Source organism: Apteryx rowi, unplaced genomic scaffold (genome assembly GCF_003343035.1).
Source record: "Apteryx rowi isolate R43461 unplaced genomic scaffold, aptRow1 scaffold_335, whole genome shotgun sequence".
NCBI lineage: Eukaryota > Metazoa > Chordata > Aves > Apterygiformes > Apterygidae > Apteryx > Apteryx rowi.
Window position 1 is genome coordinate 421,313 of NW_020449808.1, and position 22,142 is coordinate 443,454.

At 38.4% G+C, this 22,142-nt stretch overlaps 1 protein-coding gene across 1 annotated transcript in view; it reads right to left on the reverse strand.

Moving 5' to 3' along the window:
* Window positions 1–13,522: 13,522 nt before the first annotated feature.
* Window positions 13,523–22,142, reverse strand: part of DLGAP2 (DLG associated protein 2) — a 386,085-nt gene continuing 377,465 nt past the window's right edge. Inside the window, exons 14-16 of the mRNA XM_026072046.1 lie at window positions 20,656–20,747; window positions 16,120–16,272; window positions 13,523–13,741 (exon numbers count right to left, since the gene is read on the reverse strand). Of these exons, the coding sequence (XP_025927831.1) occupies window positions 13,523–13,741; window positions 16,120–16,272; window positions 20,656–20,747 (464 nt within the window). The remainder of the gene's footprint in view (window positions 13,742–16,119; window positions 16,273–20,655; window positions 20,748–22,142) is intronic.

The following is a 22,142-nucleotide window of genomic DNA, read 5'->3' on the forward strand; positions in this document are numbered from 1 at the left end:
CTGCTTTACAAAGGTAAAACAGTTTGGTCAAGGAAAAAAATCAAGGAAGGGTCACAACCTCTTTGGTCTCGCAACATAAATGTCACCGCAGTGAAACATGCCACAGATTGTAAACACATCCCAGGGCTTCCTACCACGAGCCTTTCCAAGGGCCCCCAGGTGGACCGTGAGATGCTGCTGTCCGCTCCTGTTCTGCGTAAACCGCACCCTTTCAGTACATTTCCTCCTTCTGTCCTGACACAGTTCATTCAAGGGAGAGCATTGTAACTCCTGACTTACAAAACTGTTTTGATTACATTCCTTTTATTTCATATTTGAAGATAAATAACCAGATAAATATCCCCAAAATGGAGCTTTCCCTCCAAACATGCTGTCATGTCTAATAGATTCATGACCTTAAATGACCCTTCTGACCAGAAGGATTTGCATTTCTCTCCATATACTAGATTTTTTTTTTGCTCTTTGAGTTAGTATGCTCAGAAAGTAAAATCAGGTGGAATATTACAGCTTCTTACAAATTATTACAAATTAGAAGGATCTTGTAAATTATTTATTCCATTTCATGTGAAATAAGTTAATTAATAAAATTTATTTTGGAAAGATTATCTTGGGACAGTGGAGAGAATCTGGGTGAAGGGATAAAAGATCGTGAATTTGCTATATAGCAGTTTGTTTGAAAATGATACAACTACCTGTCCTAATTCAGGCTGAAGATGTCAAAATGCATGAATTAGCTCATCTCATGCGCAGACTGTTTGCTTTCTGGCACAATATGTACATGTATGTTTGACTCTGGAGCTGGCTATAGAGACAGCCCCATAATGGGAATTAACCCCAAAATGCTTTTTCACCCTGAAGCAGAATTATGGTAAAATCCTAGTTCACATCAGCTAAATTAATCATATATTCCTAATAAGCAAAAAATACAGAATATAGCACTTATATTTGTTTTGGTTTCTCCTTTCCTCAGCAGTATTCTCCTCAGCCTACTTTTCAGCTGTCTCTTTCTGTGACTTAGACAGGCAAATGGTTTCATCCTGACAGGATACAGGTATCAAATATACACAGAACGAAACTAAATATAAAGTATATATTGTTATGTTATTTTAAAAAGTAAACATATATAGCACTTACAGTTGATCTTGGTATATAGGAATACCTTGGGTGTATAGATATGTATGTATACACATACAAATATACATACAAACATATATATATATATACACACACATATCCAAACCCACCTAAATTCATACAAATATATAAATATAAACATTCATAACATCCTAAATACCAGCTTTTTTCTAAGATGTTGTCAGTTCTTCACAAATTTATAAATATTTTACAGAATTTACTTTGACATATTCAAATCCCAAAGCATAACATTCATCTCCTTCCTTCACAATTCACTTGTGATTTATTTCCTATCTGGCAAAATTGATTTATCACTTCTATTACAATTGGTTTTATGTCACTTTTTAATGCTTAGAATCCTTGATTTTTACCAAAGCTAATTTTCTTTCAAAATTTGTTTGAAGAAGTTTATTATCATATACTCCCCCAGGATCTGCATTTAAATTGATTTGTCATTATTTTCCATTCCATTGACCTAAGCTCTGTCCTTCTCAAACATTTCAGTGCCAAGTTCTGCAGCATGTATGATGAGATTCAGTTGCAGTGAGTTCTTGCTGTATCAGCCAGAGTGAATTTCAGAAGGGTCAAGTATCGCAATTACAGGCACACAACCCTTTTGACAAATAAGCCCCTCTGTATTTGTACATATTGCCTAAATTGCTCAGAGCTATATTGAACATGAATTAGTGTGAGTATGAAGAATACAATATCCAACTACAAGGACTTTCTAAGAGACTTTGGCCAAGCATATTAATTAATTCTAAACTTGATCAAGATTTGAGTGTACATTCAGAGGTAAATGCTGAGGTGATGTTACTCCTCATACGGAGCAGAAACCTGCTTTTACTTTTCTCCTTAATTGCAGCATCTCAAGCAGCCCCATGCGTGCTAATACTGAAATGGGATACAGATCGAGCACTGAAGAAAGAACATTGCTGATTCAGCCACTACCACCAATTTTCTATAGCTTCTTTATTTAGCTTTGAGGCCTTTTATTCAAGAACTGCCTAGCTTCGTTCCTTGAAGGTCATCATCTGGCAGAACCATAATGCACAGCAAAGGAAACAGAGAGCCAGCTGTGACCCCAAGCATTCATCTCGGCGAGCCCTAGGGCAGGCCAAGCTACATCTAACCAGGGAGATCCCGGGGGACCCAGCTGGGGCCACTGGCCAGGCTAGCCTCTGGCATGAATCTAGTTGGTCACTTTGTCATGCTGCGAAAAGATGGGGCACAGCTCTCTGAGCAGCATTTGGCAGGTGAATACCTTTTTTACATCTTCAAATGGCCAGATACTTATAAACAGGAATACATGACAAGTGAGAAGAGGAGACCGGCACTCGAGGCATATCCATTTCTGAGCTTACATGCAGCCCAGACTCTCGGTGGCAGTTCATGTGGCCTCCAGGAGGCTTCTGAAATGGGGGTCACATCTGAAAGGTTTTTTAGGGTATGCCTGCTGCCTTATATTATTGTGTCCATGCATCTTTTCCAGGATTCACCACCCTTATCCCCCTCCAAAAAAGTCAAGCTTTAAACTTGCTGCAAAGGAAGCAGCTTATTACCATAAGCTAATAACCTCCTTCCAGGGAATGGGAGAAACAATCCCATGAAAAGTCCATAACAAACTTTTTTGTATTGAAACAAAGCAATCTTCTCTTGAGCCATTTTCTCAACCCTGTTCACGTAGGCTATGCTTTCTGAATCTGTTATAATTTTTGTTGTTCTCTTCTGAAGTTTCTCCAGTTGATCCACACGCTTGAAACAGGACTAATATGCTCACCAGAACCTCATCAGTACTAAACGGGGTGGAGCAAGAAACTCTTTGTAGCACACAGAAGAGTTATACCTACACCCCCAGAGGCTGACTCGCCTCTTTTGCAGTGGCATGACTCTGTTGACTCATATTAATCAGTCAGTCAGCATCACTTCTAGATGTTCTGAAATGATTCTACCTATCTTGCTAGTTCACATTTTGTCTTTGAGCATTTGGCTGAGATTCAGATGGTAATTTCTGACATCTCAGAGAGGACTTGGGTGGAACTGGCTAGGTCAAAGATAGCGATTCAGAGCCTCTATTGCACCACTGCCCAAACATGGCAGAAGCTCGGTACAGCTGGACACCCCAACTTTTGACTGCAGATGGGGTCCTAAATGCATGCAGCCTAGCACACTAGAAGTATCCTACCTTCTGCCCCACTCCTACTGTGTTTCAGGCCTGGAACAGAGAAGTGTATAATCTTCACCTAAGTCTTAAAAAGGGTTCAGCTTGTTAGAAGTCCTTCGACATCTGACATGCAGCAAAATGCAAATGGTTGTGGGCACTGTTACTGAGCAGCCTGGCTGGAGGAAGACGAGCCATGCCTCAGATATCCAAAGTCTGATTTTTATGAATCTGAAGACTTCATCCTCCAATGGGTTATTTGTTTTAGCTTGGCCTGCAATGTCAAGTCCAATAATGTGCATCCGCCATAAGTTAAGACTGTGTATACATGGATGATTACACAGCATGGTAATTTGTTAAGCCACACTAATTTAATGATATGCTAATACATTCCAGAATTAGATTTCCTCTTTTTTTAACAGAATGAGATTTAGCTTGTGTTGATTTAGCATCATGTTGACTCTTATTTAGCTTGTGATCCACCTTAGCCCACTTAATCCTTCTTTGTTTACTTTTTCTAAACCAGACATTCTATCACATTTGAGACTGATTGCATCTTTCTCAGTATAGCATTTTGCATTTTTCTTCATTGAAATTCARCATGTTGGTTTTAGAATGTATGTTCAATTAATCAGTATTATTTTGAATTTTGATCATATCCTCTATAGTAGCTGTAGCCTCTCACAGGTCAGTATCACACGAACACAAATGTTCTAATTTTTATTCCATCATCAAAGTTGCCAGTGAAATTACTGACTAGTACTGAAACCAGGTTAGACTTTTGTGAGATTCTGTCTTTCCCACTTGAAAAGCTGTTCCGATTTCACAATTAAGCAAGGATATATATAATTTAAAATATTATTTTCAGCTGCATGGGAACTTATTTTACAATTTTATTTAGACAACATTTCCCTAGTTTTGTATAAAATTGTTACACTGGAACTGTATCCAAAACCCTAATGAAGTGAAGATCTATCACCGCTACTGTTTTCACCTAATCCATTAGACCATTGATCCTGTCAAAGAAGAAAATTAAATTGGTTGACATGACTGGATGTTGGCAAATCAGTATTGCCCAGTTTTTATCACTGTATTACCCTCTTGCTATTTATAAATTGATTGTTTGAAAATTCATTACAGAATCTGTCCAGGGATTATGTTAGAACTGCGACAGGTTATGCAAGTCACTTGTCTACATGCCAAAATTTTCACACTTCAGCTGTGCTGCTACAGTTAAAACAATAACAGCTTTCCACAAACCCAGCACCAGTGTCAATGCAGTTCAGCTGGAATAAATATGCTAATACCAGAACATGTATTCTGCACCTGATTATTTGGTTCAGCAAATGAAACAAAATATGCCACATCTATGCTCTAGCTTTACTGACCTTACTAGTTCATCAGCAATGACTCCCCTAATTTATATGGGTATGCCGGTAATGCAGAGGCTGACATGCAACCTCTCTAGTACTATTGTGCAAGAAACAGCTTGCTTGTTAGTTGTGTGATCCTTTCCAGATTCCAGAGAGGATCAGCCTTTTTTAGGGAACTCATGTAGGTTAAGACAAGCTAAAYGGTCACTGGAATTTCAGCTAGAAGTGATCAAGGCTTTTCTTAGTTGTAAAATATCAGTACAGGASTGCTATGAATGATGCTCTAGGTCACAATAGCTGCTATTAGGAGACACACAAAAAGAATAGCTAAGCTGTGCTAAAACGCTCTCTCTTTAAATTTCATTTTCATTAGAACTGCTGACGTAGCAGGGAAATTGTGAGCCTTCCACAACAGATATTAAAGAAGAAAATCCTTTCATACAAATAATGATCCAGCAAAATACTGAATTTTTAATTTTATCGGTCTTTACTGCCAAGACCTTTCACAGTCTATTCATATACCGCCTATCCACAGCGTACCTAGCATCATTCATTAATTACTGAGATGTCAGCTTCCACCGCCAGTTGACTCATGATGCCAAATTTCATCATCTCTGTATTAAATTTTCAAACAACATCCTTCTTGGGCTCCCCTCTTTCTTGGGAAGACATCCCTGAGGTTATCTTCCAAGCCACTTCATTACCCTCTTTTTTTCTCATGCTTATGAAACAAATCAACAACTGATAGGCTGCTGGAATGCTGCAAACACCACTCTGCATTTTAATGAATAGTGTCTCACTCTTTTCCTCAGCTTCTCTCATATATCTATCTATCTGTTGTCTCTCACCTGATGTTTAGGTTATAAACTCTTTGTGTATGAGAAAATCTTTTATTCTGTAATTGTACAATGCCTATTAAAATGTTGTCTTGATCCACAGCTAAGGATTTTAAGTGTTATGATAGTGTATATATTAAATCAGCAATAAAAATCCAAATGTTCAAGCAACTAAGCACCTTTCTTCCCCAAACAAATATTTGTCATAGTATTTCTTGTATCTCCTTTAACTAGACTCAGAGACTCCACACATTTTCATTTCACTCACACTGTGGCTTCTGGCTTATCAAGAATTGTGGCCAATGCAAAGTATGGCTCAAGTTTTCTGCTGAGATGCTCAAGCCATTCCCTGAAGGAGACTGGTCTGTCCTGGTAGGAGCTGAAAAACATTAAGTGGCCTAAAAGCTCTTTTTGGCTATTCAGTTGCAAACAGCAAAAAACATATACAGATACCCTCCAAGATTCATCTTTTCAAAGTGATCTTCCAGTTACTTCCACCTAATAACAATTACTTAAAAATAATTTAATATCAGTTGTGGTTTACACACAAAAGAAGCTATTATCTTTTCTGTTAATGAAGCACAATGAACTGATTCAAAATCAGTGCATGATATTCTATATCTATACTATGAATATTAATCAAAATACATTGTTAGCATTGCATAACTGATTCTATTATTTGCCAAATTCCTTCGGATATTAAATGTGTCTTCCTTTGAATTCAGATAAAACCCAATCAAAAATATTTTATTGATAATGCATTTACAGATACTCAAAAGGTTACATGTCTAAAGTAATAATTTACCATGGTCTACAAGTTGTCTGACTGGAAAGGGAATATTTTAACTAATGCAAAATTTAAAATGTAATAAAGAGTATACTCTATTTTTCTCAAAAAATTTAATTGCAGAGTTATTTACAGGAGATGAACATAAACAATACATAAACCAATTGAAAGAGGCAGCTTCATAAAAGAGCCATGGGGCAAAATAGTGAAGCACATTTTCTTACAATCAGCTGGAGGTGAGCAGAGAACCATGAAAAAAGAATAACTCAAGAATAAAACAATTCTCAAATATGTCTTCAAAGTAACGAATAACATTCTGGTAAAGAAGATATTACTGAGAAGCAAGAAATTATTGTAGCAATGAAACAACATACTGTACATTCAATTTAGGTATCCTGCATGCTACTAAATAGAATTTATCAAAAGAACCATAAAAGCATGAGAAAGAGAATTACATAAAATAGTTTAATTCTAGTGAAGTGTAGCTTTGTACAGATGGTGAATATTTGGCACTCAGTTCATCCTCATTGTTGATATGACTTCTTATGTATATATATATTTATATATATTTATATATACTTTTAATGATAACTAAAGAGCTAATTTCCTGGTTCTAACATTCCTTGAAATTCTATAGGAGGCATTTAATTTAGTCCTTAGGCCACACTTGAATATTTTGGCATGTCATGTGGTAAATGAAAGTATGAGTTTTGTCTCTGCACAGAAAATCCTGCACAGTCATAGTGGCTTTTTTTTCAGGAAAGAACAGTTCTAGAGCGGTATAAGTCAGACTACTTGGAAGGGGAAATTTGTTAATTCCAAAAATTAAGTGGACTAAAGAATACAAACATGCTGAGCCCTTTTAAAATGAGATGGCCATACTATTAAACCTCCAAAATGTAAATCAAAGCATGGATATGAGCATGTGGATTCCACAGGTAATTATAAATAAAGCTAATAATTCTTTGTGAAGACTGTAGTCAGAGACTTGAAGCTACCAAAAACCACTCTGTTTGACTGTGACCTACTTGAAAGGAAGCAATATATCCTACAAAACAATTATGCACTAGCTAATTCTCACAATAAGTCCTTTCAACCTCAATGGGACTTGCTGAGTCAGACATTTATCTGAATTATACTGGTCCACATCTGACATTTTGCTCTGACTTCAGTGAAGTTTCTCAGGGTTGATTTAATATAACTGAGATCAGAATTTAGCCCAAAGCTCTACAGTAATTCATCTCACAAATGTGAATTTTTTATGACAGTTCAGCTTTAAGAATGGAAATGCTGATGTGTTGAATGAAAGAAGAATAAGGGAAGGAGATGAAAAATTCTCACTAACAGGCTGTATTGGTGATAATGACCATGTCTTCAGATAAACCTCCCGCTCATTTCGTGCTTAGTGAAAATATTGGTGTTTTTTTATTAAAGAAGTAAAGAATCCTCTCCAACAAAACCAACTTAAAAAAATAGCTACTTGGGCCTAATGAAAGAGAGACCTAAACAGCCAGCTGATGAAAACTGTGTTTGCTCAGTTAACTTCTGTGTAGACATACTGATCTATGTTACCTAGGAGTCTGACTTCTGTTTTAGTAATGGATGGTAATGGGAGAAACACCCTTGTGTGGGAAGGTGGAACTGTGAACATGCAGTCTTTCCCTGTGATCATCATTTATGAAATGCAATACACAGTTAATAAGAAGGGTTCTGGAAGATGCTTTTYGGATATAATGAGTGCATGGCCTCTTGCAGCCATTAGAATTTTATTTCATTAAGAGGAGCTGAATCAGCCTAAATATTCTGGCCAAATTCTCTTTTGGGCAAGTTTCCATTTCAATTTYAGTTTTAGACTTGCTGTCCTGAACAGCCTATTATGCAGTTAAACAGCTGCAGCATTACACCATAGAGGTGACTGCATTTCAGAGATAAGTTGAGCAATTTTCGTGCATACAGAGGGCTTAATTCTTGCTTTTAGTCTGTGTGTGCATACGAGTATGCCACAAAATAGCTGTTCCCAAAATATTGTCCCTGGAGGTGGACACAAATAGTGGCAGCTGGGCCATGGCACTGCATTCAACAGTTCACCTGACAGACTCGCCGGTGCTGTGGCTATGCTGCAGGAAAGTGGCACGGTCTACATGAACGTGTGAGGGCTGGCTGTGGTTCCTGGGTCCAACTGTCTGGAAACCATTACACTGAAAAATAGATATATATATATATGCATATGTCCCCCTTCTATTATCTACAGTACAAAACGGCTGCCTCTAATCTGCCCCTCCTGCCAGCACCGAGAGAGGTTTCCCATTGCTCTTGCATACAAGAACCSTTAGGGTTAGCGCTGCATCTCAGGAAAGAGCAATTGCCTGAACCCCAGCACAATACTTCTGCCCAAGCGCTGTGCTCCACTTCGCCCCTCGTCTTAGCTCGCCTGCAGAGCGTGAAGGGGGCAAGAAGAGGGCGCTGGGCGGGTAGGTGCCCCATGGAGGCTGCTTTTGTAGCACGCGCCCCAGACCCTTCTCCCCTGCTAGGGGAGCAAGGGGGGCACTGGCGAGGGGAAGACTTGCTGAGGTCTCCCATGGAGAAGGCTCCAGCTCCGGGTGCCAAGAGCCACCGTGCCAGCCCCAGCAAGGGCTCTCCTGCCTCTCCCTGTGCTGCATTCCCAGGGATGCTCCCTTCACCACAGCCACCCTCACTGCCCTCACGGGCACACAGGAGCAAAGCTTGTTCTGAAAACATAATCTGACACTTTTCTTTCCTCATCTAAATTCTGGAGGGGCAATACTAAGCGTTGCCGGCACATGGGCTGCCTGCGGGGTCACTGCTTCCCCGTGCCAACTGGAGCCTGGCCTCGGGTTTGCATGCCAGCTAATAAAGTGCTTTGAGATCCTTCTGGATGAAAGGCACTATATGAATATAAGTGTCGACCTGCCATATGCCAGGAAGCACTCGCCAAGCGTTRCAGGATTTGCTGATGTTCCTCGCCTATGCCGCAGTTTGCCAGTGATGCCGCTCCACCGTAATCTGCTATGGGAACAGCAGGCAGGGGTGACGGCACCTCGCATTGAAGCTCTCAGTGAGATACTCAGACCCCTGCTTTACAAGGTTTCATAGCTTTTCGGCACGTGCCACCTGGCAGTTGGAGCTAACAGACCAAATTCAGCCCCAAATTAGCCTGCAGGAACCAGCACTCGATGGGTCAGATGCCGGCGCATCCCTGGCACCGGCGCCAGTGCTGCGGCGCTGATGAGGAGGTCGAAGCAGCTGGCTGGGCACCGTGGTTTGATGCACACGGCTCCGGTGGGTGCCAGGCGCTGCAGACGAGGCGGGAACGGGGCCCATGCCGGTGGTGTCCCGTGGAGCGGTGGCAGTGGTGGCGGTGGCCCAGGGGCAGGACCGGCCCGGGGAGTGAGGGCCCGCCGAGGAGTACTGCTGGCGCAGGGTCCCAGCAGGTCACTTACAGCACCGGACCACTTCGTCATAAATTCTTTCCCTTTCAAAACCACCAAATGATTCCCTCACTTTCGAGTATAAGCAGTGCTAAGGAAGTAAAAACTGGAGCAGTAATTTACTGATACAGCAGGAGATAGGCTTATTTTAAAACAAATAATTTGCATCGTATGAAACGTTTTACATATATGAAATCCACACCCCTTCCTATGCATGCTTTAATTCCGTCCAAACTCATCTCAGATCTAACAAGTAACAAGGTTTAAGCATGAACCAAAACGTAATTTTTTGGTATTAAACTGTACAATATTGGTCTCTACACCCTGCCAAAGGCCGTTCCGATCAGGTCGATAAGAAATAATAAAATGCTTCATAACATACTTCACCAACTTACAATGAATTTCAAATCTAAAAAAATATACAAAGCAAAAATAAGTACGGCAAATATCACAGATTTTACCAGTCAGGTCTTTTTCTTTATTTGAAATTTTCATAATTCTGTTTACTATACTTGTGTTTTACAGGCAATGAAGAAATGAACAGAAGCTTTCTAGAATTTTCATCCTTTAAAATAAATTTTAGTCCAATTAGCATTCAATTAAATAAGAGAATATTTTGTTATATCCAGCTGTTCTGTGTAGATGTACAGCATGAAGTCTCTAAATAAAAAGTATTTCACTTTCTGTCTTTGTGTTTATTTACGTTCCTCCTGCATTGGTTTTGTAATTGAATTTTATTTTTATGATGTGGGGTCAGATTGCAATTGATCTGTTCATGTGTTTATTAAGATACTACGTGCTGTGTTTCTTATGTCAGGAACTGAAGTGATTTGACTTTGATTTATTTGCAACACAAGTATGATAAACATAATGTCGTTTTTCTAAACTAACTGAATGTACAATATGTAGATAGAAATGACTTAATTGCCTTTAATGATAGAATGTTACCTGTACAAGAATTTACTATATTGCACTTCAAAATGTAACATGCACAGATAACATATTATCAGATTTTTCAGTAGGCATCTAGTTTACTTTCGATTCTTCTTTTTTTGGAACAAAGGTGGAACAAACAGGAATCAGAGCTATCCAAAAACTTATACTGAACATTTTCGAATTATGGCATGGGAAAGGTAAAATAAAGAGTTGGTGTCATTCATGCAGGCCTACTTTAGCCTGAGAACATCCAAAGAATTGTAAAATATCAAAAATCTATCGAAATATAATGCTAAAATTATAGATTTTTGCGGACTGCTCCAAGTCAGCATTATAACATAAACTGGGATCTAAGCTTATCAGCTGTAATCTGTTTCTCTTTACAATTTGTCTTTACAAAGTCTGAATACTGGCAGGGTCAAATACAACTTGTCTTAATCACATGACCTGTCACTGCAGGTGAGGGTTTTCAAGCAAGTAAGTCAAATGTGATTTCTCCTAGAAGTATACAGGGAAATTAGATAAAATAACTGTAAATAAATAAATAAATTAATAAATWAATWAATTAATTAATTWATTTGTAGGGATGTTTGTATGTGTGTGTCTATTTTAAACTTCCGAAATCGAGGAAAGACACTGGCTTTAGTTTTATGTGGATATTTCTAATTAGCAGCTCCACTTTAAATAAGATATCACTTTTCAAGACTAAAGACGCCAATGTCTGCAAATACATTTGTATTTAAAATAGTACAACAAATACAGGAAGTAGCATCAATATTGTATACTACCCAGGATTCAACTCTTTCCTTAATAGAAAATGCCTTGAAAACACCAGGGATGGGAAATATAATGTTTTCATTTATAGAAGAATATTTCAGGGATTTTTTTCTCTTTTTTTTTTTCATTTTTGAAGGATATACATTCGTCTTGGTTTTTGCTTCCAAATATAGTTTAAGGCTATTTGGTAAAGTATATACCAGATATCAGGCTCAATTTACAGGGTTTTCTCCTCACAGAAACTTCTCAAAACTTCAGCTCTAAAGATTCATATCTTGAAGCTAAACATGCTTTATCAGCTATGCTCCAAAGACAGAATTCATGCTTAACACTACACACTGTAGAAAAAAGAGAAGGAAAAAGAAAAAAAACCCCTCAGATTTGAAGCAATGTCAGATCTGCATAACCTATGATACTTCACGTTTTCACTCATCTGTCAGGCTGCAGGGTGCATGGGACACAGATTTAAAGTGCTCATCAGGTGAAGAACCAAAGTGCTAGAGTATAATTAAATAGCTGTTCTGCCTATGGCTAAGTACATTGCATTTGTTAAAGCAGGTAAACAGGAAATGTATCAGTTGGGACTGTCTGTCTCACTGTGTTGACATGGTTTTGACCTAAAGGAGTATTCAGAACCTTGGAATCGGGGTCTGTGAGTTACTTATCTTATTGCGTCTTCACCTGAAGACTTCTAAGTGCAGGGATGCTCAGTTGCCTCTGGAAGGTAGGTGAAGTGGAATAATTCTATCTTAATTCATTTTAAATTAAAGCCTCTTGACTACGGTAATTACCACTTTTCTCTTCTGATAATGAGTGGCTTGAAAATACATTATTTTCCTTATATTCCATGTCTGGAAATCACTTATCTCTTGAGTCATGTTTTTTATGTCTGAAGCAAGCAAGAAGCTTATTCTTGCTATAACTGATACTGCATAGAAAAATAGTTCTAAAAAAAATACAACTGTAAACCACAGTTCACCTTTACCTTAACATAACCATTTAAACTTAGATATACTTACCACTCACATTCATATTTCTTAAACTGGTTACAACATCACAACTGGCATTTTAAACAAGCAAGATTTTTTTCTCAAGGATACCCTGGAAACTCAATTGATATAACATTTTGAAGAGTTTGAAATATTACATGTAGCGCAGCTCTTGAAATAAAAGAGAGAAGGTTTATAAAATAAATATTAACACATAAAAGAACTGTTAAAAATGCAATGAGTGTTCCAAAGGAGTAAGTATAACTTTTTCTTTACACATCTTGCTACAGAAGATCTAACTTTTTAAGGCTTCCATTTTCCTTTCACCCATCAGTCAAGTCCTCTTGCATTACAATTTTGCTTAGGTTTCAGAATGTCGTTATACTGCTAGCAGCAAACGTTTCTCACTGGGCATTCCCAACATCACCAGACTTCTATGCTTCTTGGTTTCTGATGAACTTTGGAGTTTTAGTGGCTGGATATCCCTGTTCATCTCCAGAAACTTGACATGACATGAGAGGCCTAATGTTATTTGGCAATAACAAAGATGAGCAGAGTGGCAGAGCACATGGGCAAATATTTTAGCTGGGTTCAAGGAAAAGAAACTGGAGGTCAGAGAGATAAATGGATTCTTTCTTTCCTGCTCTTTACATTTGTAGCACCTTCTACTTGGATTAGCTAATGCCTCTAGTGAATGSTGAGATGCACCCATTTACAGTTTGTTATTCTTATCCCTAATTATCACACATTTTATAAAAATATAAATAACAAAAAAGTAAGCTGGGTTCCATCTCAAGAGGTGTTTCTTGTTGTCCTCTGAGAATATATTGGATAAGTCAGGTCTCAACAAGCCCTATCCATTGTAGCTGATTGTAAGTCAGACAATAAATACAAAAGAAGTTGTTCTTGCAATGAGCTCAGCAAATTCTGAGGAAATCAAAAGCATTCCACTGTGCTTATGGCACAAAGAACACAATAGCAAGGGCATATTTAGTGGAGAGAATGAGACAAAAATTACCAGGTAAGTGACAAACTGTACAAGCATTTTGTTTAAAAAAGAAACTCTGCAGCATTCTGTCTTTAAAGCCGGGTTTGAGCCTCTGGGATATAGATCTCGATGCTGTCTGCACGCTCTGTGGCTGAATTCTGCCGGAAAGAGGCTGCTCTCTTAGCAGCCATTAGCCGTCTTCTAGCTTCTTGTCGCTGTCTGTCGGGTAGGTCCAGAGATTTTTCTCTTGTGATAGGGAATTTTCCTTTTGGGGGCTTCTTTGGTACAGGAGGAGGAACCTTTCTTTCTTCCTGCAATAGGGCATTGAAATTGAAAGGTGAACTGCATGTGGAAAATACCATCTGCAGAATGTGCAAATTAAAGACATGAAAAACACTAGTTGCATACATCAGGCATGCTCAACTTGCACTCTAAAATCAGCTGATTAATGGATTACATGAATCACTATCCATTCTGGGGACACTGATGAAAACCTGTTATTTCAGCAGTCATTACAAATTCAGTTGGACTGTATTTCTGCAGTCCCGTGCTTTACAAAGACTACTACACTTCCTTTTACTCTCTTTGCAGGTACTCTACACATGCAGTCTGTGTACCTCACTTTCATATGAATCCATTTAATTTTAGCTGACACATTATTACATTCATTATGAACAGAAATGCAGACTGGCTTGCCAATAAGAACTCAGCACATCTGTGTAGTCTGATCAAGTGAAAAGACTGTCTAAGATTAGCAGGACAGGATTTTTAATTAAATTAATCATACCGAATTTAGTCTCAGCTGGATATGAGATAGCAGCTGTGTATACTTGTCTATTAGTTTAGTCTCCTCTCTGAATTGCTAAATGGAAACATGCAAACACCAACCAGAGAGAGGAGAACATGGGGCTAATTGTTCTACTTGCCAGCCTAGACTATTTTTAAGAAAATCATATTGAAGAATTATCAGACTATACGGTAAGAGTCAATATATTAGAGTACCTGTAAGCTGTAAATAACTTCTGCAAGTTTTAAATCAAGAACTGTTCTGAAGTATGAAATTGGTATTTTCCTCCATTTCCTTCAATCCAGAGATTGTGAAATACCATATAAGGACCTTAAGAAGATTTTCAGGATCACAGAATTATGTAATAATTTAGGTTGGAAAGGACCTCCAAAGGTGACCTGATACAACCTCCCATTCAGAGTAGGGCCCATTTGAAATTAGATCCAAATTTGAAGTTAAAGCAGGTTGTCTGAAGTCATACTTAATACTTGACTGAGTATCTCAAAAGACAGAGATTCCACAACTTCACATTTACTATCACATACCATTCTGCCAGTGAACTTTCTAAAGTGACAGAAATAGTCAGGATTATGGGGTGCTAGCTGTGGAGAATACAGTTAATCTGACCCACTACAGGTTATTAATGATAAAAAAATAAAACTGAAGGGCCTACGGCTTGCAGAATTTTTATTATTTGGGGATTTTTTTGAAAGTAATTCTGAATCTACTAGCAAAATACTTTAGCCAAGACTAGAAGAAAAAGTTTTATGACAACATAGTTCTACATTCTCAACGGCAGCAGTGCAGCACCCTAAGATGAGACACATTTGCTGTTCTCCATGAAAGTCAGCTCTTCCAGTCATTATTTTCTGTTTGCTATTTTCAGGCAAGAACATAGGGGTTCTATTCCCTTTGTCCCATCCCTCCTCCACTTTTTTTCTACTTTTCTTTGTTTTCCTCTTGGGAACATCACTGTTCCTGTCACTGTAATAATTTCTTACTTCCAGTTGTCACCAGTCAGCAAGAGTTGCAAACCCACCATCCGTCAACCAGTTGGCTGAAAATTAAAATCCAAGAGGAGCATGAAGGAATGAAAGAGTTGTCAAGATGCCTCCTAATTCCTCCCAAACCAGACAAGTATCCACCTGAGGCCAAGGGTACTGACACAAAGCAAATGCTGTCTTCATTTTACTGATACAATAATCAGCAAGGACAGTGGGATAATTAAGGGGAGGGATGCAGCTCTAGGAAGGGGAAAGGCAGTTACAGAATTACACTGATTTGTGGACAATTTTCCACTTGTGTTGCAAGTGTCAYGGCCAGAGTGTATCCTGGGTTGTGGAGTTGCAGCACAGAGATGCAGGCAGGGTGCAGTCAGAAGAGTGCCAGCCAGAAGTACTTCTTGTCCCACAGACTTTCACAGGCCAAACTTTTGTCTGAGCAACCCAATGTTTTGTCACATGTTTTTATCTTACTCTTGTTCTAGTATCAGTTATTTCTTGCAGGCAGGATTAAAGACCTGGTGCCGAGCTTTAAGCTGCCCCAAATGTGGCAGCATGCTGGAGATGACCTTGGTTGAATTCTCAGGCTATTTTCCTCAATCTGAATTAATCAGAACAGATTTCAGTTGTGGCTCTTATAATTTGAATCCAAATAATTTGAACAAAAGTGGTTAGGGAGCACACTGACAGGACTTAGCAAAATCCATTTCATTTGTTTTACAGTTCAGCTCAACCTTCTTAAAAAAAAAAAATCTTATGTCTGATGAAGGATTACGTATTGCCAGTTAGATACTTTCTATCTTTGGTTTGGAAACCTATCATGTTTTACTATTGGATTTAACACAAGGAGACTACAGAACTACAAACAGAAAGTAAATGGAACTGTCCATGGTCTGCTTACCTTCCTTTCAGGTGATTCTATTATTTTCCATTCATTGAGTTTCAACTGGTGCAGTTCATCGAACTTCATGCTGACATCTTCAATTGAGAGCTGCAATAAGTCCCAGAATCCTGCTAGGTCCTGGGAAGTTGGTCTCGGCATGGCACTCGGGTCCTGCCACATACACAAAGGAGAAAATATGAATAGACCACGAGACTTTAAACAATGTGCTTTGAGGCAGGAAAGGAACTGCAGCAGATTAGAGTGCTGCACCATGCTAAGGCTTACATGCATTTTACAGCAGGGAGCTGTGACTGGAAACTTGTGCCTCCTACACAGCCCAAATATAAATGAGTTAGATGTCATATGCTAGCCTTTCTGAATCCTTGCAGCATGGGAAGTTCCTTAACACCATATGCTGGGCTGACCTGCATTTCTAAAATGTAGCAAGCTGGCAGCCTATGTCTGCTGATTATTACGGGGAAGGGGAACGTGCTTTGTATTCTAGCCAGTGTGAAGTCTTTCTGGTTAAAAATTACATACGGGATAGCTGAGTAGAAGAAGAAATAACACTATAAAGTACTTGCCAGTTTATGCCAAGTTCAATGTTTATATTGTCTTAGGTTTTCAAATTTGTGTGTAAGGCATAAAGTTTTAATTACAGAATGCTGAATTTTTGTCCTCCATAGGGTCAGATCACGCTCAGGAACTGGACATTTACTATCCCCAGATATTGCAATTAGGTGGCACTATGTGCAAAAGACTTAATGGAGCAAATATTAATGGTAGCAATTTAGGAAAACTACCCTTCATTTATCTGTTAACCTGCACGGCACAAGGTAAAAATTACATTAAGAGAGTATTATACAGACTCTTAACCCTTTGTATTATAGACATTAGTTCTAGTTCAAGAACATAGGTTTGTCACTTTAAAAAATATCCCATCTGTGAAGATGATGGGAAAAAGTTTCTTCCCTTTCAAGGCAGGAAGAAATATTTAAGATGGTCTACGCCATGGAGCTGGGAGAGATGGAGTTGAACCCACTTAGGCCAACAAGATCTCCCCTTCCTGGGCAACAGCTGATTAGTTTATTATACAAGAAATGAACGCTGAAGCAAGGTTCTGTGCCCCATATTTTAGGAATTAGGGGACAGAGGATTTCAGATTGTGAAGCCCAACCCCACATAAATCTGGGAGAGATGCAAATCAGTATTTCTACTGAATTCCTCCCTTGAATTCCACATTCCTAGGTGTCTTACACTAGGAATTGCTACTTAAGAACATAACTTGGGTTTGCAAATGCCACTGTGGGAGTTGAGTGCCTGAATTTAGGCATGACAACATACAGCGTCAGCCATATACAATTCCTTTGCCCATTCCTTTGGGAACCTAGGCCAAGAACAACAGCCTAAAAGCCTATCCACTTGGAAGTCCTACTTTGCTAGAAGAAAGTCTCCTTTTTATAGGGACCTTTGGGGACTTAACAGAACTGCCCATGTAGATTGTAACAAACTTCTGGGAAACATGATAAAACTCCAGATTACTATTCACTGAAAATGAGTAAATTGGGTAGATCCCAATTTACTCCAAAGCCATTTACAACCTATGTCAGTGGCATTAGTTACCCTACAAAGGTCAGTATTGTGGGCTTCTGCAACTGACTCCCTCTTTGAAATTTGTCAGGAGAGACCCACAGCAATATATCTTGTATTGCAATCTGTTCTCTCCAGCCTGGTATCATCAGTCCCTCTCCCCAGTTTCCTCTAAAGAGCCACAAAATGATGCCACTCATTAAAATGCCATTCCCTTCTGAATCAAGGGTAATTTCTCTTCTGTACCTTTGCACTCCCCGCGTCGCTCGTCCCTGCTGCAGGATAGCACAGCTCCAGCACAGCTGCTGCGTGAGGCGTGTGTCTTACGTTATCTGGACACAAGAGGGCTGCCTCCTGCTGCTATCGCTTGTGTATCAATAGCCCACAGTCACACTGCTAAACACTAGTAAAAATGATTACTATTAAAGCTAGTTAAGTTTTGGAAAKATTGGCTTAAATCAGGTTCTTTTCAGAATCTGCTCATTCATATGGAATTCAGCTTTGCAGCCCTCCTTCTGAAGGAAGCCTAAAGCAAAATCAGAAAGTACCTAGCTGACACTCACGTTGCTCTCTTTTTGCCTACAACCGTGACATATTGAGTGATGATCTCACATGGGCTGAGCAGGATCTGTGCTGACTAGAGTATGGAGGAGGACACCTCAAAGAAAAAACAGGGTGTTACAAGAGGTAATGTGAATAATTCAGGAGGGAGTAGTTATTAACCAGTGATTTTTTTTTTCTAGCAGTTACTGGGAGCACTGTACTGCAGGAGATACCAGGCCAGATTCTCAGAAAAACTTCTTTGAAGCTGACAGTGTTCTGAATTTACCCTGACTGAGAATCTTTGGTAAGAGATCTAAACCAAGAGCATAATCAAATGTGCTCCTTAAAGTTCCCATAACCCTTTCTGAAAGTCTATGAGTGATAGGTGAATTCCTTGGTTAAATTTCAGTTTGAGTAGCTACATCCATCTTCCTGAACCCTTGCTGCATTTTGAATTGGCTGAAGGAGACACCATTATTTTCTGTCCTACRTTTATGTTTATCCTTGCCGAATACTGTTAGAGAAGTGCTGCATTGTACCCCTATGCATGTTTTCCAGTAGGGGAATGCAGTAACTGGCTGATAGTTGGCCGAGTTCCCATTGAGTACAGAGATGTTGCGTTAGGAGCATATGGATTGCCTGCCGTAGATATGTGTTTAGTGAATATTTAGCAACAAACCCCGCCATTAAGCATAAGAAGAAAAGCCATGAAACATGAATGAGCTAAAAGCCCTGTTCTGCAGTTGCTGCTTTCTGTAGCTTCTGTTGCTGGTTTAACATTAATGAGGCTGAAGAATATTCACAGCCTAAATGGTAAGAATGGGATAAAGCTGCTGTTATGGAGTTCAAAGGTTTATTATACAAATAAGGACGAGAGAAATAAAATCTTGCCAGTTCTTTGGTCATCTTGCCTGCAAAATGTGGATTTCTCCCTTGTGTTTCTATTGCTTTTGCAGTAATGAACTTCTAAGCAGTCGATGGCTGTGCTGAATGGGAGCTGCTCTTGTTATTTCAGTAATGCTCTCAAACACAAGTGCTGGACCCACTTGAAGATAAATGAAGTGGAATGGAGGCTAGGCTCTCCTAATCTCAGTTTGCATAGCTTAATCAATCAGCTAATGGAAGGCACTTTGAAATTTTCAGTAACTTGTACACATTAATGAAGATTTCCTTCTTTCACCACCACACAAATAAATGATAGTATACATGATATATTTGATATTACAAACATGGTCATCTCATGCTTGCCGGACTTTGTGTATTTCTTCAGTCATTCTGTCATGGTTATAAAAATTCTTGTTCTGACAAAGCCTTTGAAATAGATAATTGGATTCTTTCCTAATGAAGACTGTATATCTTATCATTTCCTATCAGAAGGTAGGACATTTTTGGCATGACTTTCTCAGTAATATTTGATTACAGTTTCAGGAATTCTAGATGCTTAACTTTACAGATGAAGTGTAACAAATCAGTCTCTACAGAATGAATGTTTTGCTTTAAAAAGTCATGTGGCAAATACTAACAAATAAGGAAATGTATCTAAGAAGACGTATAGGTCATGTCTGCTGTTATGCATGCAACAGAATTCAGCACTTTTAATATATGAGGTGTAGAAACAGTCAAAAGATGAAAGTTATACTTCATCTTCAAGTCAGCCAAAGAAAGTAGATGTTCTACCACTATCCTGAGTGAGAATTATGTTCTTCTATTGATTAATAACATCTTGCCACAATTTTCTTGTCACTGAGGGCTGCTGTCATTTTAATGAAGATGACATTTGAATTGAATTAGTCTCTAATGAACTTCCAGAACAATAACAGTAACTCTTACAAGTAATATACTGCATCTGTTCCTTTAGCCCTAGGATGTCTTGTATATAATTGTCAATACAAATTATGAAACCCAGTTTTATGAACGCTATGTATATTCCCATTTCCAAGATCAGTCCTATTTTCAGGTAGATAGAAAACTGGATCACGTATCATACTATTCTCCACTTACTGTAATTTGAGAAATTGCTCCAGTCTTATCAGAATGGTAGTTGCTATTCCAGATTGTTACAAAAATAAGCCATAATATTATGTCTCAGAAAACTTACATTTGTTCCCTTATATTTTTTCTTTAACCAATACAGCAAAAATGAAAAGACAAAACACACCTAAACTGAAATTACAAGTTTGCTTGATAAAAACTGTACTAACACCATACTTAAAGATTAAGTTAAAAAAAAAAAAAAAGAGCAGTAAGACAAAAGTGGGACATGAAAATGACATTTCAGATGTTTGGATATATTACACTTTTGTTGCTGTTGTTGACTTCAAAGTAAAATGTTAATTTCTAAAATTTAAAGTTATTTTTTGTGGAATACTTAGGTATGAATAGCCTTAAACTCTTCAAGAATGGCCAGAGATGGTGACTTACCAGATTTTGCTGACAAAGCCAATAAAATTGCTGGAATTTCTGAGACATGAGGAGCTGAGCACTTCCAACAGCACTTCGGATCTTACCTAGGACTGAGCACACAGACAGGTTATTACTAATGTCTGTAAATGCAAAATGCCAGCTGAAGAAAACACGTAGCTGAATTTACAGCTACGTGTAAGAGAAGTAAATATTCATTTATGCTTTTTGAGCTCATATATAAAAAATAATTTTAAGGAAGATAGAGATATAGGAAAGCTCTGTGGCACTTTATCCTTTGGCAATAGTAAATGATATATTAATAACTCAGAATAACAGCCTATCTTTGCTTAAGAAATTAGAAATATTCAAGGGCATATACACAGCTAGCTAAAGTGGGCATTTATACATATATTTTTGAGAACAATCTTAAAGTCCAAAGTAAATGACCAAAAGAAAGCTTAGTGATAAGCATTACCATTCTGAATGTTTTCTTAGCAAATGCATTAATCCTGATCTGACAAAGAACTTAACTGCAAACAGTTCAGTAGGTCTACTGACATCAAAAACTACTGAGTTATCACCAAAAACTTCATAGTCCACCAGTKTTTCTTGACTTATCTCCTAAGCACTATCAGGCACAACTAACAAAGATAACTTTACTCCACAGATGCCATACAGGAGCATCATTAATTATCATGTTCCTGTAAGATTATCATTTTATTTTTCAGATGGTATCATAAACCTATTTATAAAGAAATTCTCTTTATATAAAGTCCTAAATTACCATTGCACAATATCCTGTTAAGATCATCATTAATGCTTTATTTATCTGAATCCATAAAGACATTTTCTACATGCATTATGGATATACAACAAAAGCAAAAAAAAGGAAATTGGATCTAGATGTGTTCATGTAAACTGAAAGCCATTGAAATACTCTTGCCCTGAGAACCAGGTAGGCCCTTCAGGATAGAATCCTGTTCCCTCTGAAGTCAAAGGGAGTTTTCAAAGTACCTTGGATCAAATCTTCTGGTTCTGCAATCACAAATGACTTCACTCAGTTGTGTGGATGATCCCTGGAAGAACTCTCTTTATCCTATCTGTACTAGGATTAAGGTTAATATCTTAAACTATAGCATATAGTACTCCTACCATAATGACAGTCTCCTCAGAGGATTCATGTCTTTGAGACATGTCTTGGCACCCCCAGTGGGAGCTGCAGGTCATCTACTCTGGAAAATGCATAAAGACCTAAGCACAGGAGCTGCAGCACAGTGGGACACAAGCATGTGCTCCAGGACTTTGCTCAGTCATGATCAAACAGCATGGTCTGTTGGGCTTTCCCCCTGTCATTGTGCTTGACATTTCCAGTGTGCATAAGCACTGGGGAAAGGGAGCATATTCTTTTTACTTGACTGCTTCCAAGAGTCAGCAGTCTAATCAAAATTTCTATATGCTTGCTCTATAGCTAATGAAAACAAATAGTCAGCTCACCYATGGTGGGC